Source organism: Notechis scutatus, chromosome 1, assembly GCF_049901735.1.
Source record: "Notechis scutatus isolate UNSWTSFEM ecotype Mainland chromosome 1, rNotScu1.2, whole genome shotgun sequence".
Lineage (NCBI taxonomy): Eukaryota > Metazoa > Chordata > Lepidosauria > Squamata > Elapidae > Notechis > Notechis scutatus.
The window spans coordinates 169,838,174-169,854,992 of NC_142009.1; the positions used below are offsets into that span (position 1 = coordinate 169,838,174).

The 16,819-nt window shown below is 34.4% G+C and overlaps 1 protein-coding gene across 4 annotated transcripts in view; it reads right to left on the reverse strand.

Annotated features, from left to right (window-relative positions):
* PARD3B (par-3 family cell polarity regulator beta) overlaps positions 1–16,819 on the reverse strand; it is a 926,621-nt gene that overhangs the window by 436,098 nt on the left and 473,704 nt on the right. For 3 of the 4 annotated variants that reach the window (XM_087949489.1, XM_026673207.2, XM_087949490.1), the window contains one exon: positions 4,162–4,206. The exons of the other annotated variant lie outside the window; for it this stretch is intronic. In XM_087949489.1, coding sequence (XP_087805615.1) covers positions 4,162–4,206 — 45 coding nt within the window. The remainder of the gene's footprint in view (positions 1–4,161; positions 4,207–16,819) is intronic. 4 annotated transcript variants of the gene reach the window in all.

Sequence of the window (16,819 nt, forward strand, 5' to 3'; positions counted from 1 at the left end):
CAAATTGGAATGTTTTCATTATTTCTTTGTAGAGAAGATACTGGAGAGCTGGAAAAAAAATTAAAAAGGCGGGGACACAAACATAATTATCACTAAGGAGAAGCTGACCTCTAGGAAAATTCTGAAGGATTTGGGAATGCTTTGTGCTGGAAAAAGAAATACTAAACATATAACAGAGTAGAAGCTTATAACATTTGCAGCTGTGGAATGACAGGTTTTTCTTCATAATTTTTTTCTACATAAATTCATCCAACAAGACTGAGTCAAAATAGTTTCAAATTAAACCAAAACAACATCAAACAAACAAAATCTTCATCTAACACATAAGTTGGGTCATGATATTAGCCAACAAGTAATGGCAATGCAACTTTTAGCTTTAAAATAGGGATCAGAAAAATTTACAGGCTGTATTCTGCCCCCAGTATTTATTATTAGACTTCTATGCTGCTCATATCACCAAGGCAATAATAATATCACAGCAATATGCCACTGAAACCAGTTACTGCAAAATACAGAAGAAGCTACTATGTTTTATGAGTCACTTGTGAGCATTGTAGTAGAAACCTTGAATAATAAAGGAGATAATAACTGTGAAAGGAACATATCAAATAGTACTTTGTGAGTTATTTTCAACTTTAGAACCTCAAAAATGCAACTATTAATGTTGGATAGATTCCAGGGTAGTTTTGTAAGCACAGATCTACACAGCGTTATGACTTTACAAAAGGAGGAGACCCTTTTGGAAAAAAGACATATGATGTAGTAAGCATTGGGATCCCCAAACCAGCAGAGATTGATGTATTAATCTACTAGAATGTACAACTTCCCAACATATATTACTCCTTTGTTGCAGTTCTTCATTAGAACTCTCAATATACATGTGTTTTAGAAAATTAAAACAGAAAATGGGAAAGGTTTCTTCCTTTTAGTCCATTTTGTTAATTAATATGTCAAAGATCATAAAGAACTCGTCAGCTTTTCTCCATTACTGCATCATTTTAAAGAGCTGTGTCAGCAGAGACTTTAGCAGACAGTCAATACATATTAAGACAAGTTCCAAGCATTAAATAATAAGAAAGAACCATATGAAAAATGAAAATAAAGCAAATAGCTAGAGGCTAATGGAATCCCATTTGTGACTTTGCATAAAAGGGAGGAAAGGGCAGCATTTTTCCAATACAAACAATAGCTTGTACATAAATCCTTCCAATCTATGCTATTATAACCACCATAACAGCTGTATATTTATAGCAAGTTAAATTAAGATAGTCATTTTTGTTGCCAAATCTGATTTGAAACCTGGCTTATTGAAACACACTCGGCAGAAAAGCTGTGAAAAACAACTTTTCTGAGATTACAAAGGAACCCTAGTGTAGCTGCATCCCACTGGATGTATTGTCTGAAAGTGTAAAAAACTGGGAATGGATGCTGATGGGAAAATACTTTTGTTTACTCTGTTATTTATTTCATTGTGTTTTTACATTCACTTGGTAGTCAAGATTAAACTGTTCCCCTGATATTCTATCAGGCTACTATAGAGGAGCAGATTTATTTTATTAAAATGTTATGCCGCCCATCTCACTCTTCAAAGCAATTCTTTGGAGCTATAGATCTTGACCAGATCTGTTGACATACCAGCTCCATTTCCTTCCTTAATTGACATCTAGTAGCTGGGAGTTTATCACACTGTTCATATAGGGAGAAATGGAAATAAGGTCATTTTGGCAGACCCACTCCTATTATCTTCCCCATTTCTCAGCTGCTCCCAAGCTAAGTGGGCAGTGGGTAACTTTATAACTGTAAAAAATAATTATTGGCTTTACTAAGAATCTATTTCTGGTTGTATGAAGCTGCTGTGGAAGTTATTTTTTAGCTTTAAGTCAAATCTTGGCCAAGCCAGGAAACCAGCAATTCCTGTTTAGACCACCATTACTTTTCTTTACACAATAGCAATAGCTAGTTCAGAATTCAGGATCTCTGTGGGAGTTTTGTTTTCCTTGAGTATTGTGTTAAAAACAGTGCTAAATAAGAACTTGAAAAAAAGATGAGCTAGCCTTTTGCTTACAACCTGGGATGATGAAATGGCAAAACTGAGACAACAGTGGAGTACTGTAAAGTAAGAGGTGAGAGATAGGAACAGTGTTTTCCATTTCTGTCTGCTTGTTTATCTATCTTGCCTATGCATCCATGTTTGTATATCATATGCCTCTAAATGCCACAGCTGTACTCTGGTTGAAGTTTGCCTGTAATGGCATAAAGAGACCCATAGACCAGGTATGGAAATTGGAAATGAGAGCTTGTTTGGTTTGAAAACAAGTCCTTGCCAATGATTATGACTACAGTGGGCCTCATTTCAACATGGGCTCCCATTTATTTTTTGGCAAACAAAATGCAGCTGCTACGTTTGCAAACCATGTCTTGAGTAGCAGGGCAAAATTTCCAACTGATGAGTCACTTTTTGGAAATATTTTCAGCTTGAGATTTAGCAGTGGTTTCAGAGAGGAGGATGAAAGACAAGACCAGGTGAAACCCTCAATTTCAAATCGAAAAATAATCTTTTGTACACTGAAGGCAAAGGAAAGAACTACAGGGTCGGAAAAATTAAAAAGATTACATTCTTCTACCACAGAAATGAAAATTGCTGTATGCCAAAAGGATTGACTAAAAGTATCTCACTAAAAATGTCAGTAATATAGTGCAGTTACTTTGTTCAAATAAAGCTTTATTATGCACAATATATTATCACCATGATTATTAAAGCAGACAATGTAGCCTTCATTTTTTAATTTTGCAAAACATATAACAAAGTTTGTTCAAAATGGTTGCTTTCCACATATCCTTTAAAAGAAGGATATAGTTTCTAAACTAAATAGAAAAGGCATTAAAATGTTTATCTATGAGATTTTCACTGTGGTATTAATAATCTAAAGCTTTTTACTCCAAGAGAAATTAAATAGTTTTCTAAACTTGTGCTAGACTATACTGCATTTAATTTCTACATATATGTGAACTTTTCCCCTCAGATACAAAATATTCTGTTTATGAGAATGTTTCTACATAAAAGGATTACTGTGATAGAGATGAGAAATAGAATCCAACAACCTACGCCATGTTATTAATTAGAATTCAATAGATAATAGTTAAAATTTTTCACATTTGTAATATTTTGGGATAAATGACGTAAGCAATTTTCTATTATTCTGTCAGAGAGAATGTTTTGCAGTTCTAGAGAAGGAAATCTAAAGAGTTTTCAACATTTGTAACAGTCATCCCAAAATTATGCTACAATAGCTAAGGCAGAACAGGACCTTATTATATAAGGCTTTCAAATGCTTTCCCCTAGCCAAAGCAGTATTTATAGTGATCCAGAATTCCATTATAAAATATGGGTCAAATGCAACTGAAGCTTTGGGTCATAACATTTTAATCATATTCTTTCAGTCTAGAACTTGAAACAACACATAACCATCTTTTTTTTTAAAGATTACAAAAAAATCTTTTATTTAAAAAAAAAATCTTCTATTTTTTCAGATCAGATGGAAATTCCATTGTGTGTTAACTACTGCGAGGTAAGGTTATGTAATGTTTTATTTAGGAACTGACCTATGCTTGGAACTGAACTTCTGAAGGAAAGAATCAGTGCTTAATCTAGAAATGGAATCAAGTTTATGTAATGTGACACAAATTTACTCAAGACTGCCAGCAGCATATTACCTAATCTAGGAGGGTCAAGATGAAGATGAGTTTGAAAATCTAGGAAATACTATATTCTACATAGCTGGAATGAACTATACCAATCAGCTGACTCATATTGACAGACGAAAACATTAACATAATACACTAAAAATAATCCCCCAAAGCAATGAGCTCCTAATGAAACTCCCTACCACTATCACCATGTTTTTCCTTTCCTCCCTAGCCTCCTTTTAAATGGCTTTTTAGTTTTAACTGTTACTTGGAACACATAATTGTTTTTAATTAAAAAGCCATATAACTGCTGCTTTTGCAAATTATTCAATTTTCAGTCAATATCCTAGAAACAGAAAAAAGCTTAATTTTCCATTATTGATTAGAGATTTACCCTGAATAGGATTTAAGTAACTCTATTTTATATAATATTTTAATTGCAAATATGGTAAAACTAAGGGGGGGGGATCTTACCTCGTTTCTGAGCAGTCAATAAGACAACTTTACTTTCATCTGCCACTAGAGAAAAAGAAGGAAAAGAAAGTGCATAAAAATCAGATTTAGTCCTAAATGAAGAAACCATACACCATCAGTAACACCCTAGACTATATTCCAAAACAAATGCACTTGTTTTTACAAAGTTTTTATTTTTGGTGTCTAAATCATAAATAAATATAAAATAGCAACACATTTAAAACTCTAATTAAATTAAAGTTAAAACTAGGCATGGATTATTAAAGTATTTTTGAGCAAAGATAACATTTCAATCTTACTACATATTTTTCCAGCTAATTTCAGTGGAAAGCAGAAGTAATGTACAAAAATAACTCCAATACACAAAAATGGAAGCATAATAAAATGCACTTGATATAATATAGAGGTTCCCAACTTTTCCGGCTTGATGGATCTGGGGGGCGGGATGTGAGTGCCAGTGCCCACCAATCGCACAAGTGGAGCTGCCCAGGCCTGGATGCTTGCCACTGCTCATGCAATTCAGTTCTGAATGGGCTACAGTCTGGTATTTGGCCATGGCCTGGGGATTGAAGTATATAATATGCTTCAATCTTAAATATAAAAAACCAAACCCACACAATGATTCATGTTTTTGCCAATAGCATTTTTAGCCAAATTCGGCATTATGTTTCTCTTAATCTTATGCCTGGTTTTTGTTGTTATTTAGCCACAACTAGGAGTACGAATCATACTCAATCCTTGAAAACTCCTGTGGCTCCAATCAGAATGTCCCCTCTCCTAGATATGCATATTCTATTCACATTGGGAGTAAGGCTTCCATTGGCAAGAAATTCTAGAGCAATTCTACAAGGAAAACCTACTGTTTCCAGTTCTGATTCCATTAACATGGAAATATTTAATATTAAGGTAAAAGTTTGAGCAGAGATTGGTTTAAATCTATTTTCGCATGGTCAGTCAAACCTCCAAAAATATGCCACCAGCAGGCATCCCCAAACAAAAAGCTTTGAGTATGAAAAATTTGGCGAACCAAGATACATTCATTACTTTCAAGGTGGCCCCTGCATTGCCCCCCCTTCCCTCTTTCATAGTTTGTTCTTTTTGCAGAGAGAGAGTCAAAAACTAAGTTTATATGAGCTCTAATATAATAGGTTTGGACAATGGAAAATCTATCCACTCCCTTCCCAGATATCTCAGTAAAATTTGAAATATTTTCTATCTGTATAAAGCGTACCAAAAATATTTCACAGAGAGCAAATTAATCAACTAAGGTCATGTTTCCACAACCCCCCAAACTTCTATGCTTTTAAGGATCTAAATAAATTACTTTCCCTGATCTGAATGTATTTTAGTCAGGGGGAAAATCAGTTGCTAGCTTTCTAGATGGATATTATCCTTACACAGCCCTTTCCACATAATAAGGATATAGTGTCATCAATTAATTTTAAGTCAATGATTGTGCCAATAACATTACTTCAGTTGCTCTTATTTCTGCATTGCAGTGTTTCCACATCTAAGGATGTTGGATAGTACAGAGAACATGTCAAACCATGGCTCAAATGCATCCTTTTGCAATAATTTTAGCTGTTTTGTTTTTAATGGAAAATCTTTCATGAAATGCTAATGATATTTTATCTTTAAAAAAATGAAATCATTTTGAGGACTTCAACAAAATTGACAGATAAAATTCTTATATGCAAGAAGACCAAAAGCTTCTATTATTTCTATTTAGGTTTGATAGATGAAATGGGTGAATTGTTTGTTTCAACTGCTCTTACCAACATCAGAGTCAGTGTCAAGCCATGATTCGATAGCTTGGTACATTAAATGATTCATCAATAGAACAAACCACTGCCTACAAGTTCAGGAGTCTTGAGCAACATGCTTGTACGCATTCTGCATGATTATGCAGGATGAATAGCAACTACTATTTGATACTGTATTGCATACTTCTTTCCTTCCCCTCTTTTCACAATAGCACTCAAGAAATTACTTATTCTGTAGTCACTGGAATAGCTATTATATTCTTTTTAAAGTACAAAACAAGATTATCTGAATGCTATATGTATGACTGAAAAGTAACATTTTCTCTCTCTTTGTCACATCTCCTGAATACAGTTAAATGTCTTTGGATCTAAGTACATGCAAATCTTTTTCCAAACCATCTAAAATAATATATCAGCCCTTGGCAGAAATCTATTCTGAAGCAGGTAATAAAGAGTTGGGATAAAAATTTTTATTCCAGGAGCATACAGCAAAATCAAAATGTAGACAAATTTTCACAATGTTATAATTCATAATGCTATATTTTGTCAGGACTATCTTATTTCCTCACATAGTATTGTTATTATCAGGACAACACAAACTTTCTTTTTCCTTAATAACACTTCTGCTTTTCATTCCTAAGTAATGCACAACAAATGAAAGCTGGTATATGGCTTCCTTTACATTCTTGTTGCTGCATGTCTTTCTCATACAAAAAATGAAGCACAATGAAATATTGCAAAACCCCTCATAATTAAATACTGCAAAACATTAATAATCCACATTATAATGAAACCTGTAATAGCCATTATCAGTTACACTCAGTTTCCAGGTCATAATGATGAGCATTCTATTATAGAAAAGTTACCAGGAAAGATTGTCCTTAGTAGAGAATCACAGAATGGGAGCAATCTTGGAAATAATCTGTCCAATATAGAATAGGTTACCTCAGCACCCCTGACAAATACATGTCCATTGAGCCTCTGTTTAAAGACCTTCCATGAAGGAGCTTCCCCCACATTTCAGGTTACTCTGATCTATTGTTAAATAGCTCTTATCATTAGGAAACATTTCTCATATCTAAGCAAAAACTACTGTCAGCCCTGAAGCCATTTTGGAAGCATCTTCAGGGCTGCCAGAGCAAGGCTGGTTGGGGCTGTGAGAGTGGGGAAATAGAGACAACTGGGGATGTGTAGCCAAAATAGCATTCTTTCCTGTGGGAGCCAAGGACGTTCTACCAGATGTTGGAGAAGCATGGACCAAAGCCAGCCAGGATGATGGCTGTGACCTGGATGGACCATGGAACGGACATGTGACCTGAGGGGGAAAACTTTGGGGTGTGATTTGGGTGGGGAAAACCTTGGGTCCTTTAGGGTCAGGTTTTCCCCAGATGTGCCAATATGACATGCCTAATAAATCTATATTTTGAGGAACATGCCTGTCTTGGAATTTTCCATTGGGTGTGTGGACTAGAACCCTGACAAATACTTCCTTTCAGCTTAAAACAGTTGTAGGCAGAAACCCTAAACTGAAGAGTGAACAGAGGTTGGAGAAGGATACTACAAACAACAAAAAGGGGCTCTTCATCTATATTCAAGAGTGAATATGGCAAAAGGATATAACATCATCTTTTGGGATCAACAAAACACCATCTTGCATGTTCAAATGCAGCATCTAAATCCAACTGGGTTGCATTTATTGTGTTTTGCCATCTTTGCTTCGGCCTTCCATGCAGACGTTTGCCATTTGTGTTAAAGTGGAAGATTATGCAAGCAATAGTGTGGGGTGCTGCTGGTAGGACATGACCATATCACTGTAGGTATTTCACCCACATCTTCTCAAATACTGCTGCAATGCCCATGCGCTGCCATACTGAGTCATTGCTGACATGATCAAGAAGAGAAACACCTAATGACCAATTAAGCATGTGCATCTCTGTGGCATGTACAGAGCTCTCAATGCATTTGGTGGTTGGCCAGCACTCAACACCAAGTAAAGTTATTGCATGTATCATTGTTTTATACACCTTTTATTTTAGATAGATTGGTGTGCACTGATTGCAGAACACTCCAATGATCTTCTATCATAGCCATGTTTTGTTCTAATGATGAAGTGTATGCAAGAGTGAACAAAGCAAAAGGACACATAGCAAATAATAAAATAAGCATGGGATTATTCAACTCCTGTCATTGTTTAGTAAATGTTCTAATACATTTAATTTTGAACAACAGGATGTTTGATTAAAATGTGATCTGGAAGTACATACTGAACTTGAATGAGTACAAGCCCACAAAGCTATATGAATTGCATCTGAACATCCTGAAAGAAATTTCTAATAGTCTTGCCAAATTTTCTCTATGACTTCTCTATGACTTTGAATTCTCTAGAGTTGAATCCCATTGATTTCCTTTGGATTTGCCATGTGTGACAAATTAATTTATATCTCTCCAAATTTGTGAAAATACAACTGTTGACAAAAGTATGCAATGTTAATAAAATAAATAAATACATGTGATGATTCATAACTTTTACCTTGGCTATAGAAAAACTTATAAAACTATTGTAATGTGTAAGCTTTACAGTATACTAGGTTAGCAAGATAAAATTCAGTCTAGGCACTAGAATTAAACTGACTCCAACCGAATCAAGTAGAGAATAGATTAGAAATAGTGTCTTGCTTTTAATTAATATGGGCATAGAATTATTAAATATTGATTCCTTAAGAATTCCATCCTATATGATGATTTCATATGATGAGAATTAATTATTTGCCAAATATTCAAAGATGAGAGATTTCATAAAACAAACATATTTTTATGAGGTTGGGTAATTCTTGGTGAGAGAAATGCAACTAGTCTTTCTCTGATATGTTTTAATCCAAGAGATTTCTGCAGAAGTTGTTTTTAACCTAGGTTGGATCAGGTGAGGAGAATCAATTCAGGAAAAAATGGCAGCCATGTTCTCAGTGAAAGACATGAGGTCCCATTTCTAGAGTATACTATTCTCAAAATGAGCAGTTTAGTAGTTATGCAGAAACAAAAAAATGCAACAAAATGCTAGTAATTTTAAGATGAAAGGGATGAAAGGGATTATATGCACAACTTACAATATAAGAAATACAAGCTATAATCACTACTGGTGCAATCCTCTGCATTTCCACTCACAAATAAATCTACCATGGCAGAGGGACTTATTCCCAGTTAAATGTTGAATGTCTTTGAAACCAGTTTGTTCAGTGTCAAGACTTTTGACTTTAAAAAGTTGATCTAATGTCTGAGAACTGGGTCTTTATATTCATTACATTTTTGTACTTTCATCATTCTCAAGGTGGTTTACAACAAAACATCAAAGATTATAGAAAATCAGAAAGAACATGAGCAGAGTAGCAGTAAGAAACCAGTAAGACTTTTCAAGCATTAAAAGCTTGAAAAACATATTTTAAAACCATTTCTATAATATTTCCATTCATCAGATTTCTACGAAACTACATCTGTTAAAATGAAGTAACACTGCTTCAAAAAATATGTATCTCTGTGAATGTAGGTTTGGCACTTTCTGACTATTTCTTACTGTTTGCCAATATAATTGTATAATTTGGGATGATGTTCTTTAAACAGATAGTGAATGAAATTTGACCAAGTGTAGGACTCACATTGCCAACAAAATCATGTATTGGGTTAAAGAAGAAAAAGAAGGGTGGGATATCAAGTTTCCAAAACCACAAGTTGCTACACTATCAATTTATCTCATGATTACTATGTACATAAAGAGGACCTCATTTTCCCTTGAAAGGTAATCTTTTTAAAAACATGTTTAAGATCAGTAATTCTATGAAGTGGCCTGTAACCAGAATATTTGACTATGGAACTTTTCAGTTGGACCAAATTGAAGCTGCTCACTGGGTTCCTTCAAAATATTTCACTACTTCAAATCCTGTATACTGTTCCTCGTTTAAAGAGAAACCTTCCTTTCCCTTTTAAATGTCTCCAAACTCATCCCTAGGAGACTGTTAGACATTTATGTTCATGGCATTCCTGCTTTTGTGACACTTTTTCTAGACTGATATTCCCCTTCCACTAACAGTCCTGGACAATTCAACAAGAACCTGGTAACAAAAAACTATGTCATGAACAATGGAAAACCAGTGATATTTCTCCATTAGTTTGTTTTGCAACAAAAAAAAATGTTTGGGATAACATCTGATGAGCTTCCCAAAGTTGCTTTGGAGTTGACCAGCATCAAATTGAATTAAGTACACAAATAAATAAAAACACAATTAAAAGGAAATTGGACATTCTTTCAAATCCCTAAAAGTTTTACATTTCAAATTCAACTTTTTTTTCTAAAAAAAGTATATTTATTCATCTATGACTTTTTAATAATAGAAGTCAAATACAAGTATCACTTTTTTGATCAAATCTATGGGACATGTTAATCAAGGTCAAGCTTATCACATTATTAAGCAATGTAGCATTTTATTTTTATACAGTGCAGCATCTAACTTCTCAATTGAGCAGAACAATCTTCACAGCAAAAGTGAAAAGAAAGGGCAGAAATTGGTTAAAACACAAATTATATAACTAATGAATAATTTTCCATTGAGTGAAAGAATCAAACTTTGATACAAAATACACCCATGCATGTCAACACACAGCATAGAAATGTAGCACTATTTTCCTACTTCAACATTACGAGATATTTTATACACAGCAAAATCGTTGCATGTTGATAATATTCAATTCGCTATTTAGCTGCAAGCTAAAACTAATAGGGCTTTCATTCTTCTGAATATTGTTTTCTTTCTGTAGGTAGGAAGACTTTTACAAAGCTCAAGTAGGCCTTAGATACATATGTTTATGGAAGAGGGTAAGTGCCATTAATATACATAGTAAAATAATAAAATATTAGTTTAAAAAAATATTTGTCTCTTATTACAGCTTGGAAAAAAATCATTTTTCATGCAGCTGGAGAAAAACACTGATGCTCATGTGATTGGTTAATGCACTTTAGTGCATAATACGGCAATTATTGCCTATACAACTGTCCTATTGTGCATGAATAGGAAGTGGCATCATTCTTACAATAAATTGTACCGTAATTAGCTATTTCCACTCATTTCCTTTTTGAACTCCCATAACACTCAGCTATATCATCTGTCATGTTTATTTGCAAAAGTAAGATCAAACCATCTGTACTGCCACTGTTCTAAATTGGATGGACTATAATTTTCAGATCTGTACAGCAAAGGCTAGAAAGTTCAATCCTTGGAATTGTTCACCAAGGGTCAGATTGTATTGAATTTAGGTGCACTAAGAGATTGTATGCATAAAGATAACTGAACCACACCTGTATGGGGAAGAGGAAAAAAATTAGCATAACCCAGTAATTTAGGGCTTGCTAACAAAATCAAACCTTCTCATCTCCCAGTCACAGAGAAAGGAAAGCTTTGGCCCCCTGCTCCTTTTGCATCCTTACCACAGGCACTCTCATGTCAGTGGTGTTTGAACTTCAGCTATAATGACATCTCCCAAATAGGGATCATCTATTATTTACATAATTATTTCTCCCAAGAAGCTGCAGTTGCCAAGAATGCATCATTAACCAACAACATCTTTTCCTACAGTTTCAGCTCATTCCCCTTTAGTTAATGTTTTTCATCAGACTTACTAATTTAGTTATTAGACCAATTCTCCTTTTCCAACTATGCATAGCTAGTAAATTAATCAGGGGACAATATCTAACAGGTTTAAATCTGAAAAAGAGTAAAATATTGAGATTTTCTCATCAAGATTTGTTAAATACTTCTCAGCAGCAGTGACAACTTTCTATGGTCTTTGATCATAACAAAGGTTGATTTGAATGCTTTACTAGTACCAGATGCTGATCCTATTTGGGTCAGTTATTTTATTTATTTATTTATTTATTTATTTATTTATTTATTTATTTATTTATTTATTTATTTATTTATTTATTTATTTATTTATTTATTTATTTATTTATTTATTTGATTTGCCAATTGTTTACAAGATAATAAGTATAAGTGTATACATAGTTGTGAATACATGAAATGGGTACATATAAGAAAAATAAAAGAAGAATAAGAAACAATAGGACAGGGACGGTAGGCACGTTGGTGCGCTTATGCACGCCCCTTAAGTTTCAGTGATGAAAATGCAACGGTCCACCTGCATGCACATTGATGAAATCAGGGGGAAACTGTAAAGGAAATAATGTTGAATATTATAGAGCCATCCCATTATGTCCCCTTTGGAAAAGAAAAGCATAATGCAGTGTATTGTAACTATTTTAAAAACTTAGCAAGGGACACAAAGTAAGCAGATCTGGCTATTTATCTGACTCTGGATTGAGTTGCCCTCCCTCTGAAGGACTCTGGATTATGACCAAGATGAATAATAATCTCAAACTACATGTTAAAAATAAGAGACAGATGACTGAATTTTCTTCCAAACTGGAAAGATTAATTGAGGAGAAGAATTAGGCAAACCTATCTCATGCACATTTTATTTGTTATGTTTAATAATGAAAAAAATAATTTCAAATTTGCATCTGCAGTGACCTAGACTGGTAACCTATTTATCAACTAAGCATGGGTTTGTCAAATGCTCAGGAATGAGGAAAGCATTATCCCATTGCAAGTATTTGCCCATACCCTTTTATCTTTCTTGGTGATTTCAATCTACCTCATATTGACTGGACCCTAAATGATTGTACAACTGAAATCATACACACAACCTTCTACAACGCTATTACAAATCTGGGACTGGAACAACTAGTAACCAACAACACTAGACTAAACAACTGCCTCGATCTCATCTTCTGCAATAGTTTGAATTTAATTTACGGAATACAAACTAAAGAACCCTTTTCCAGTAGTGACCACAATATGATTGACTTTTGTCTCAACATACGTCCACACAAAAATCACCACAATGATGTAATCCCCAATTGTAACTTCAAAAAAGGCAACTATGATCTTATAAACAACGATCTCTCATCCCTGGATTGGCAATCTCTATTCACTGGATGCAATACTGTTGAAGACCATTACAACATATTTTTACTTAAAGTCAAAAGAGTCATCAAACTATATGTACCAACAACAACTCCCAAAACAAAACAAAAAAGCAGATTACCCATATCAATAAGGAAACTTCAATCCAAAAAGAGATCACTCTGGAGGAAAAACAAATCTGGTCACGTTACCAATTTCAAAAACCGATACAAAAATTTATGCCACCAGATAAAGACCAAATGCACCAATTATCACATTAAACAAGAGGAAAACCTTCTAAGCACCAATTCCACCCGTGCTTTTTACAATTTTGTAAACAACAAACTAAAAGACTCAAGGTCCATCCCTCCCTTGATAGGACCTGATGGTAAAGACTGCAACGACGACACCATTAAAGCCAACATCTTTAACACATTCTTCAGCTCAGTATTTGTAAACAGCAATGGATCATGCCCAGTATTTCCTAGCCGTACCACAGATAACAATAATGATCTAATACATATCGATTTCACGGAAGACAATGTTGAAAAATCACTACGCAATCTAAAACCATCTCTATCTATTGGACCGGATGGAATATGTGCCTACTTCTTAAGAAAGCTATCCACTGCCATAGCCAAACCTCTAAGCATAATCTTTGAAAAATCTTTCAGGACCAGCTCCTTGCCTAACCTATGGTCACAAGCCACAGTCATCCCCATCTTCAAAAAGGGAGACCCAAGCCTAGTTGAAAATTACAGGCCAATCTCCTTATGCTGCATCACCTGTAAAGTCATGGAATCAATTATTAACCAATCCATCATCCTCCACTTAGAGACAAATAACCTACTCTCCAATAAACAATTTGGTTTCAGAAAAAAACTATCCTGTAATCTACAACTCTTACACTGCAAAAACATATGGACGACACAACTCGACCAGGGCAAAGCAATAGACGCAATCTACATAGACTTCTGTAAAGCCTTTGATTCAGTAGTACACGACAAACTACTCCTAAAAATAAAATCCTATGGTATCTCTGGACAACTGAATAACTGGATAGAAGCATTCCTGTCAAACAGACAACAAATGGTCAAAATCGGGAGCGTCCTATCAAATCCAGTACCTGTCAATAGTACCTGCCAATAGTCCCCCAAGGCAGTGTTCTAGGACCAACTCTCTTCATACTCTACATAAACGACCTCTGTGATCATATTAAGAGCAATTGCGTTCTCTTCGCTGATGATGTAAAGCTGTTCAATACCACAGACAATACTGCTACCCTACAAAAAGATCTTGACTATGTATCAGAATGGTCAAACAAATGGCAACTTCAAATCTCAACAAATAAATGCTCTGTCTTACATATTGGCAAAAAAATCAGAAAATAAAATACAAGCTGAATAGTCAAGAACTTGTTGATGACCCAAGCTCTGTAAAGGACCTTGGAATACTCACCTCTAATGATCTAAGTGCTAGAGCCCACTGCAACTACATAGCCAAAAAGGCATTAAGAGTTGTTAACCTAATCCTATGTAGCTTTTTCTCTGGTAATATCACACTACTAACCAGAGCATACAAAACATTTGCTAGACCAATACTCGAATACAGTTCATCAGTCTGGAACCCACATTACGTATCTGATATTAGCACAATTGAGAAAGTCCAGAAATATTTCACAAGAAGAGTTCTCCACTCCTCTACTCGTTGTAGAATACCTTATGCCACCAGACTTGAAATTCTAGAACTAGAAAACCTTGAATTACGCTGTCTTCGGTCTGACTTAAGCATGGTATATAAAATCATACATTGCAATGTCCTACCTGTCAGTGAATACTTCAGCTTCAACCATAACAACACAAGAGCACACAATAGATACAAACTCAAAGTAAACCGCACCAAACTTGATTGCAGGAAATACGACTTCAGCAATAGAGTGGTCAATGTCTGGAATACTCTACCCGACTCTGTAGTTTCTTCCCCAAACCCCAAAAACTTTAACCTTAGACTGTCTACTATTGACCTCACCCCTTTCCTAAGAGGTCTGTAGGGGGCGTGCATAAGCGCACCAACGTGCCTACCGTCCCTGTCCTATTGTTTCTCTTATTCTTTTATTTTTCTTATATGTACCCATTTCATGTATTCACAACTATGTATACACTTATACCTATTATCTTGTAAACAATTGGCAAATCAAATAAATAAATAAATAAATAAAATAAATATGTGGAGCAAATTCATGTGTCAATACTTCTGGGTAGTAAGGTTATGGTCCCCTAATTCCTACATCAAAAATAGTTTCTTCAGGAAAGCAGAGATAAACTCAACATGATGTGAGTGGATAAGGCCATTCAATCGGGATAACTGCACTGAGCTATGTTTCCCCTGATTATGAAATATTAAATTCAGATTTTTCTCACCATATTTGCTAATAGAAAAAAATTAGAATAAAAACAGGTGTTTTCTCATTATATTCAGTAGTACAAAATCCACCTACCATTTCCATAAACCCCGCTCTTTAGTTAAATAAAATTAATTAAAAACAGAATTTAATTAGATATATCAAGTTTTAATTGCAAGCTCATTAATTGCAGCAAAAAACCCTCTTCAAATGGAGATAAGGACTTAATAAAGAAAAAAACAATTTTGGCAGAAGTGCTACATTTAAAAACAAGAATGTTTCTAGCACATAACTAGCAACTGGCTTGCCTTTAGTATGGTTTAAATCATGGGATAGAAAACATCTAAAAGTAGGGATTCTACCAGCCCACTAGAAACATGCTGGTGGGCAAATACTTGATTGCATTCTCTTTATTTCATCCTATTCCTCACCTAAATCACAGGTAATCCTTGGTTTACAACTATAATTGAGCCTGCCCATTGCAGTCATAAGTCGTGAGCTGATTTTGTAGAAAACAGAAAAATAAATACTGGTTTTCAGGAAAAACATCATAATATGTAGTCATGTGACTGTAGGATACTGCAAATGGCTGTAAATGAGAGCCAGCTGCCAAGCCCGACATGAGGTCACATGACCACGGGGTGGGGGGAGGCAACAGTCAGAATGTTGGATGCAGGTTGTAAGTAAACCTAGGGACAATTTTGAACAGTTGCTAAGTGATGGTTGTATGTCAAAACTAACTGCATTTCATAACCTTTTGACTAACTAACAAAATTAGTTATATTATGTTTTATCTGACAAATAATATAAAAAATAAGCAAAAAATAAGCCTCATGAGTGTTTTATCATAGTTTTTAATAAAAAAAATTGTACATACAGGAGAAGGCCTTGCAGCTTCTTTTGTTATATATTATTATTTTTTGTTGTTCTTGTATATTAGATGACCAGGGTAATGTAATTTCAGGAAGGACCCAACTTCAACTCCACCTCCCAGCAATGGAAGCTCAAGGATTTGGGCCATTTATCATTCTTTTAGTATGAGATATTTACATTATAAGTCAATTTGACTGTTAATAGTTGATGTATTAGAAGAACAGTTATTTTATTGGAAAATAAATATATATTCTATATCTAAATGATAGGATGATTCTACTCTTCAAGAAATATTTTTGTTTGCAAGATAAACATTTGCATATAAAATTCAAAAAATATTACTTATCATGGACAAATATTTTGTAAAAGGTTTTGAAAATCTAAAAGGTCGTTTGATTACTTTGAACTGTCCATCATTTCCTTCTTTAATATTTATCTTTAGACATATTGAGCAGAAAAATAAAGATATACACTTAGCTCTGTTAATTAAATTGTGAAAGAAAATGCCTTTTTTTTCTTTATAATTAAGCATCTTCAATTCCTGTTCTCTGAAAGCTTTGCTTACAGGAAGCAATGCCTATACAATGTATAGTAAATAAAAAGCCACAGTC